At 19.7% G+C, this 8,854-nt stretch overlaps 1 protein-coding gene across 4 annotated transcripts in view; it reads left to right on the top strand.

Annotated features, from left to right (window-relative positions):
• Nucleotides 1–6,424: 6,424 nt before the first annotated feature.
• LOC122501236 (diacylglycerol kinase eta) overlaps nt 6,425–8,854 on the top strand; it is a 96,439-nt gene continuing 94,009 nt past the window's right edge. For 2 of the 4 annotated variants that reach the window (XM_043610556.1, XM_043610554.1), the window contains exon 1: nt 6,425–7,845. In XM_043610556.1, the coding sequence (XP_043466491.1) occupies nt 7,843–7,845 (3 nt within the window). In that variant the 5' untranslated portion in view covers nt 6,425–7,842. The remainder of the gene's footprint in view (nt 7,846–8,854) is intronic. The other 2 variants (XM_043610557.1, XM_043610555.1) reach the window with 1 other exon arrangement.

Here is an 8,854-nt window from a genome sequence, read left to right as displayed (position 1 = left end):
GAATTTTATTATTTATGAAAATAATTGAATTCTTGAGATGAATTTTACTATATTTATAAAAATAATTGAATCCTTGAATCGAATTTTACTAAATTTTTTAAGTAATTGAATTCGTGAGATGAATTTTATTATTTATGAAAATAATTGAATTCTTAAGATGAATTTTATTATTTATGAAAATAATTGAATTCTTGAAATGAATTTTATTATTTATGAAAATAATAGAATTCTTCAGATGAATTTTATTATTTATGAAAGTAATTAAATTCTTGCATCGATTTTTATTGAAATTTTTTAAATAATTGAATTTTTTACCATTACTTTATCAAAACTTAAAAGAATAATTCAATTATTTCCAATAATTTCATTAAAATTAGACTAATAATAATTGAATTCTTGCATCTATTTGTACTAAATTTTTTAAAGAATTGAATTCGTGAGATGAATTTTATTATTTATAAAAATAATTGAATCCTTGAATCGAATTTTACTAAATTTTTTAAATAATTGAATTCGTGAGATGAATTTTATTATTTATGAAAATAATTGAATTCTTGAGATGAATTTAATTATTTATGAAAATAATAGAATTCGTCAGATAAATTTTATTATTTATGAAATAATTGGATTCTTGCATCGATTTTTATTAAAATTTTCTAAATAATTGAATTTTTTACCATTATTTTATCAAAACTTATCGATTTGTACTAATTTTTTTTTTTAATTCGTGAGATGAATTTTATTATTTATAAGAATAATTGAATTCTTAAGATGAATTTTATTATTTATGAAAATAATTGAATTCTTGCATCGAATTAATTGTACTAAATTTTTTAAATAATTGAATTTGTGAGATGAATTTTATTATTTATGAAAATAATTGAATTCTTGAGATGAATTTTATTATTAATGAAAATAATTGAATTCTTGCATCGATTTTTATTGAAATTTTTCGAATAATTTAATGATAATTTAAAAGAATATTTAATTATTTCGAATAATTTAATTAAAATTGTATTATAAAAATAATTGAATTTTAGCGATGATTTTTATTATTTATACGAAAATAATTGAATTCTTGAGATGAATTTTATTATTTATGAAAATAATTGAATTCTTCAAATGAATTTTATTATTTATTGAAAATAATTGAATTCTTCAAATGAATTTTATTTAAATTTAAAAGAATATTCAATTATTTCGAATAATTTAATTAAAATGTATTAAAAATAATTGAATTTTAACGATGATTTTTATTATTTACGAAAATAATTGAATTCTTGAGATGAATTATTTTATTTATGATAATAATTGAATTCTTGCATCTAATTTTATTAAATTTTTTAAATAATTGTATTTTTTTTAATTGTTTTACGAAAATTGAAAAGAATAATTACATTACTTTGAATAATTTAATTAAAATAGTATTAAAAATAATTGAATTCTTCAGATGAATTTTATTAAATTTCTTAAATATATCCTTAAAATAATTTACAATAATATTTTGATAGTGATGACGGAAAAAATTTTGAAATACTCATTGTAATAAAAAATGAATGAAAATTGACAATAATTCAACTGTCTTTTCATATATAAGAAATTCGCACTTGAATGACGCGCAAAACGTTAAAACTTTGAAATAAAAGTACGATGGTCTTTTCCAATCCTTTCGCCTCAAGGAGTTTATTTCTTGGAATCGACAGGGTGGAATATATAGTAGAGAGAGAAATAGTTTCGACTCTCGGCTTTCCACAATTCAACAAAACTTTTTTTTTCTGCACATTATTTTTCTCTCTTGAAACTTTTTTTTTTCAGTTTTTAATGAAACATTTATTTTTCTTTTATTTTTATTTTAGAGATTTTATATATACTTTTTTTCTTTGATATGAGTTGTCACATATTTCTTTGATTGAAAGGAAAATTTTTCTTGATTTCAAGAAATATTTTTTAATATTCGAGCAGTGAAAAGTAGTTATTTTGAGATTTTTCTCTTTTAGTGTAGATTAGAAAGAGAGGTTAAAATATGATGAATTTTCCACTCTTTCTAGTATATATATTTATTAGGTCAAAATGAATTTCTGTATTAAATGGAAAATTCTACTAAAAGGTAGCTTTTCACTCTATTCTCGTAAAATTGAAGATTTTATTATTTTTCTTTAAAGAGGAGTTCTTTAATGTTTTCCTTCTTAGATTTAAAAGGATTTATTATTATTTTGAAAATAACATTTTCTTATTTTCAATATTTATTGAGAATATCCACCACAGAGTTGACCTAAATAAAATTTTTTGATGGTTTAAATTCAAAATTATCGAATTTTTATTTTTACTGCGATTTTTGTTGATTACAATTTATCAAATTTATTAAATTATTATTATTATTAAATATTTAAAATTTCTTAAATTTATCAATGTGCAAATATTATTTTAAGTAAATTTTATGTCAGAAGTTTCTTAAATTAAAATTAAATATTTCTTAAATTCAGTGTAAATTTAAAAATCAACTAATTATAAGATAAAATATCAAAATTTGTACTTTCTATTTTTAAATTAGAGAACCGAAATTTTTTTTCTAAATTTTCGTTCGTTTGGATTTTTAGCAATTTTAATTAAATGAAAAATTTAACGTTTAAAGAGTTATAAATGAAAATATTTGCAATATTTGAAATTCCAGCAAATGAAAATTCTCTAGTTTATCGTTTTCACCTTATAGCAGGAAATGAAATTTTTTTACATCGTTTATATATTTTGTGATATTTTGAAATAACTTATTGCTCAGGAAATGGAATTTTTTTACAGTATTTATATATTTTGTGATATTTTGATAATAACTTTTAGCTGAAAATCCTGTGGAGAAAGCTTTGTTTCCCTTTAAACTTTAAACTAAAAAATTTCTAAAAATATTCTAAATAAAATTTCGTCTAAGTATTTAAAAATTAGTACAATTGATTATATTATTTTTTAATAATAATAATAATAATAATAATAATAATAATAATAATAATAATGCGAAAGTTTCATTGTAGATACGTTAATTTTCATTGAATATATAAAAAGATTTAAGAAAAATCGAATAAATTTCATATATTATATAGGTAGTAAATTTTTTCTCTAGAAAAATATTAGAGAAAAATGTGGTTAAAAAAGTTCTCGTCTTCTAAAGAAGTTCAATTTGAAAAAATCACAACTTCCACAATTTTCATTTTATAGCAAAATAAAAATGCACGTGTTTTCTTAATTTTCACATAAAATTCGAAAAAAATGTTGCAAACGAAAAGAAATTTTTAATGAAAGTTTCATCTGGAATGACCCATATAAATATTTTTCTTTTCCATAATGAAACAAATTTATTTGCTTATCAAAGTGAGAAAACAAAAAAGTTTTATGAACTGAGCAACTTGTTTCTTTTTTTTTTTTTAAGGGCAATTTGAAACAAAATGACGTCACAGTTTTAGAATACATGCTTTGCATAAATTGTGACGTCATGATGGTTCGAATTACCTCAATCGATTAATAATTTTTTGAGTAATTAATATCATAAATAATAAAATTTTCACAGGAATTCGATTATTTGAAATCCAATTTTCAAAAAAAAAATTTCGAAAGAAATCAATTATTTTTTTTAACTTTCATAAAATTTGTTTATAAGAATTCAATTATTTTCATAAATAATAAAATTCATCGCTAACATTCAATTATTTTTAATACAATTTTAAATAAATACATTTTTCGAAATAATTGAAATATTCTTTTAAATTTTCATAAAATGATTCAAAAAATATCAATTATTTAAAAAAAATTGACTAACATTAGATTTTTCTTTTAAATTCTCATAAAAATATTTTTAAAAATTCAAAGAAATAATTGAATTATTCTTTTTAGTTTTTACAAAATGATTTAATAGAATATGCAATTATTTAAAAAATTTAATAAAATTCGATGCAAGAATTCAATTATTTTTAATACATAATTTTATATAATTACATTTTTCGAAATAATTGTGATATAAAAAAATTTTTCCCACTTAAGCGAACTGATTTATTAAAAGTCGATAAAACAATTTCACTAATTCATTTAGTGGAATAGATAACTAGCAATTAATAATATTCTACTAATTGAAAAGGGGAAAAATCGTCCATAAAAACTATACTAACAATTCGTAAAATTTTACTTTTTCTGAGTACACTAAGAAAAATTTTTTTTTAAATTAAAAAAATAACTGATTCAAATATACACACTTTAAATTTTTTACTAAAATTTAATTTTAGCAAAGTTTTTTTGAAAATTCTGAAAAATAAGATTTTTGAAATTTTTCAATTCTATTGTTTCAAGATAATTGAATTTTTAGAAACAAATAATTGAAATTTTTTGAAATAATTATAATTTTATTTTTAAAATATAAAGTCTCTCTTAAAGTTTTAAATCAATTTTTTGCTTCTAAAAGTTGTAATGTTATATTATTATTTATTAATATATTAACTATAGTTAAATATTTGATTATTGAAGTTTATTAAAATTGTATTGAAAATAATTGAATTCCTGAGAAAAATTTTATTATTCAAAAAAAATAATTTCATTCTTGGGATGAATTTTAGTATTTTTAAAAATAATTGAATTGTTTCGAAGAATTAATTAAAATTTTAGAAAATAATTGAATTCTTTTGAAAAATTTTATAAAGATAAATTAAGAAAAAAATTAAATTTTTTTGAAAAATTTTATAAAGAATTAAGAAAAAACATTGAATTCTTTCCTGAAATGGAAAATTTCACGAAATTTATTGAAAATAATTGAATTTTTGCAAAGACTTTACTATTTAAAAAAATAATTGAATTGTTTCGAAAGATTTTTAAAAAATTTTAGAAAATAATTGAATTCTTTTAAAAAAATTTATAAAGAAATTACCAAAAAAGAATTCAATTCTTTCCTGAAATTGAGAACTTCACGAAATTTATTGAAAATAATTGAATTTTTGCGAAGATTTTACAATTTAAAAAATAATTGAATTCTTTTGAAAAATTTTATAAAGAATTTAAAAAAAACTGAATTTTTTCCTAAAATGGAAAATTTCACGAAATTTATTAAATTTTTGCAAAGACTTTACTATTTAAAAAAATAATTGAATTGTTTCAAAAGATTTTTAAAAATTTTATAAAATAATTGAATTCTTTTGAAAAAATTTATAAAGCAATTACCAAAAAAGAATTCAATTCTTTCCTGCAATTGAAAACTTCACGAAATTTATTGAAAATAATTGAATTTTTGCGAAGATTTTACTATTTAAAAAAAAGTAATTGAATTGTTTTGAAAAATTTTATAAAGAATTTAAAAAAAACTGAATTTTTCCCTAAAATGGAAAATTTCCCGAAATTTATTAAATTTTTGCAAAGACTTTACTATTTAAAAAAATAATTGAATTCTTTTGAAAAATTTTATAAAGAATTAACAAAAAAAATTGAAAATTTCACGAAATCTATTAAAAATAATTGAATTTTTGCAAAGATTTTACTATTTAAAAAAATATTTTTATTGTTTCGAAAGATTTTTAAAAAGTTTAAAGAAATAATTGAATTCTTTTGAAAAATTATATAAAGAATTAACAAACACAAAAATTGAATTCTTTCCTGAAATTGAAAATTTCACGAAATCTATTGAAAATAATTGAATTTTTGCAAAGATTTTACTATTTAAAAAATTATTTTTATTGTTTCGAAAGATTTTTAAAAAGTTTAAAAAAATAATTGAATTCTTTTGAAAAATTTTATAAAGAATTATAACAAAAAAAATTGAATTCTTACGGTGAAATCGAAAATTTCACGAAATCTATTGAAAATAATTGAATTTTTGCAAAGATTTTACTATTTAAAAAAAAATAATTGAATTGTTTTAAAAGATTTTAAAAAATTTTAGAAAATAATTGAATTCTTTTGAAAAATTTTATAAAGAATTAACAAAAAAAATTGAATTCTTTCCTGAAATTGAAAATTTCACGAAATCTATTGAAAATAATTGAATTTTTACAAAGATTTTACTATTTAAAAAAAAAGTAATTGAATTGTTTTAAAAGATTTTTAAAAATTTTAGAAAATAATTGAATTCTTTTGAAAAATTTTATAAAGAATTAACAAAAAAAAAAATTAATTATTTTCCAAATTTTTAAATCAAATAAATTTAAATTTGATGAGAAAGAAAAAACGGGAAGAATTAGGACAAAGCCAGGAAATAACCGGGAATTTTGTTAAACGAAAATACTAGACACTTTATTATTATGTATTTAATCAATATTATTATGTTTAATTCAAAGATAATTTTTGGTTTATTTAGAGAGTAACATTTAGTAACAAATTTTTTTTTTTTTTATCATCAACTTTTGAATTAATTTTAATAAAGAAATAATAATTTTTAAATAAAAGGAAGAACAGGCATTTATTTTTTCTATTCTAGTCGAAAATGAAATTATCTAAGAAGAATTAACTGTTTCCTGTTCGTTAAAGTATTTAGTGGAGATTCGTGTAAATTTGTCCCTTGATGATGAAGTTAGAGAAAGTTTACATGAGCTATATAGTGTACAGCATCAATTGAGTAAAGTTGAAGAAAGTTGTGGGTCAGTTCTTGATTAGTTATATGTCTTTGACGTGTGTACAGTGGTGGTTGTAAATGAAAATTCATAAAGCTGTCAACCACGCATTGTTCACTGCTAAAGTGATAAGTGATAGAAGTTCCTTTCAGTCAGACAGACGTTGTGCAATATCAAAAGCGCAGGGCAACCGAAACTCCCCGAACGTAAAATACCGAGATCCGGAAGTTAACGAGGACAAGTTGGAAGTTGAACTAGCTTCAGTGGCGGGCTTGCGATAAGCTTAGTCGGAGTGCAAACGTTTCCCGTGGCCCATCTCATCTCCGAAAGAACAAAAAATCACCCCCCTTCTACCCCCCCCCCCAAAAAAAAGTAAAACGTCAAAAAATAAAAACAAAATTCGCGATCGTAAAATTTCACCTGCACTCCAAAGAAAAATCCGCTGCCATCTAATAAATAAAGATAAGACAAAAGAAAAGAAAATTGTTTCCTCAGTATTTTATTTTTTAATAAAAATAAAAGCCATAGATGAAGAAAGTCTAGAAAAAAAATCAGTCCAGAAAAAAATCGAAATAGCTTTAGAAATACTATTTTTTAGAATTAAAAAAAAAAATAAATAAAAGCTCGAGACGCATAAAAGTCACGCGGATCTAGAAACACGTGATGCGAATTTTTTTCCCCCCTTCGAACATTGAAAGTACATAAGCGAAAGGCAATCTTCGGTATTTCGAAATCCATTCTTATTTTTCAAATAATAAAAATAATAAAAATAGTAATAATAGTAATAATAGTAAATAATAAAAATAGTTGAAAATAGAAATAGAAATAGAAATAAAAATTAGATTAATTGCGGAGATATTCTCATCAACTAGAGGAAGTAATATTCTCGTAAACTAGAGGAAGTATAACTTTAGGATAAAACTTATATAGATATATTTTAGTGAGAAAATTTATTAGTTAATTAATGATAGAGAGTAATTAATGATACTTACGAACAAATAAGTAAATTTAACGAGTAGAAATAATAAATGATGCAAAACTGAAATATCTGGGGAAATACAAAATGAATAATGATAAAACTTAGTTTTGATAGTACGTGTGATAAAAAAAAATAAAAAAGAAAAGTATTTTCGATTTGAAACGAACAAAGTTTTTTGATTTGCACATTTTTAATTTTTACGCATAAAAAAGCGGGTAAATGACAATCACTTAAAAGAGTTGAGAATTATTCTTCGGATAAATAAGAAGATACGTTGAGAAACAATAGTCTATGGTGAGTTTTGTTATTGTACAATTTTTGTAGTTTAGAAATTTTTCTTTTTGAATTTTTTACTGATAATTATAAGAAACGTAAATAATTATTTACTAATTAATTATCTAATTAAGCTCAGTTAATTAATTAACATAATTTCTAGCTTATCATCATTATACCTACTAAATATCGAATATTATAATTATTGTCTTAAATTAAATCATTATGAAATTAATACAGAGTTTTTCTAAGGATATCAAAATTGTGACAAAAAAACTTATCAATTTTAATATCCTTTAAAACTTTGTAATTAATTAAAATATTAGTAATAAAAATAGCAATAAAAATATTTCGATTTAAATTTAAATCTCAAAATTAAATTTCAATGAATTTATCATTATGACGTTATTATCATTAAATATTTGATATTTTAAAACGTTTTTACATTGAAAATATTTTCAAATTTTTTATTCATGGTGAACAAATAAATAACAATAAATTAATCAATTTTGAAAAATTGTATTTGAAAATTTTAAAAATCCGGTTTTTTAAAAAATCATAATTAAAATTCTTTAAAAGTTGAATTCCCAAAAAAATTAATTTTTTTAATTGAAAAAATAGAAAATTTTCTCAAATCGTCAACAATTTTGATACGTTTTTTGTCTGAATTTGATAAACTTAGAAAATAACTCGGTAATGAATTAAAATATTAGTAATAAAAATAGCAATAAAAATATTTCGATTTCAATTTAAATCGCAAAAATAAATTTTAATGAATTTATCATCATATGACATTATCATTAAATTTGATATTTTAATTAGTCATTATTTTTATCTTCACTTTATAAATGATAAATATTAATATTAATAATTGAAACATAAAATTAGTAAATGTTTTGTAATAAAAAAGCCTAAATTCGTTATTTGGCTTCATATTTATAATTAAATCAGTAATTTCATTAATTTTATTGATTAGGTTAAAAATTAGTGAATGATAAATAATATGAAACAACATAATCATATTTATAGG

Source organism: Leptopilina heterotoma, unplaced genomic scaffold (assembly GCF_015476425.1).
Source record: "Leptopilina heterotoma isolate Lh14 unplaced genomic scaffold, ASM1547642v1 Lhet_206, whole genome shotgun sequence".
NCBI classification, from domain to species: domain Eukaryota; kingdom Metazoa; phylum Arthropoda; class Insecta; order Hymenoptera; family Figitidae; genus Leptopilina; species Leptopilina heterotoma.
Note: the sequence above shows the minus strand (reverse complement) of the source record. Positions and strands in the feature narration are given on the sequence as shown.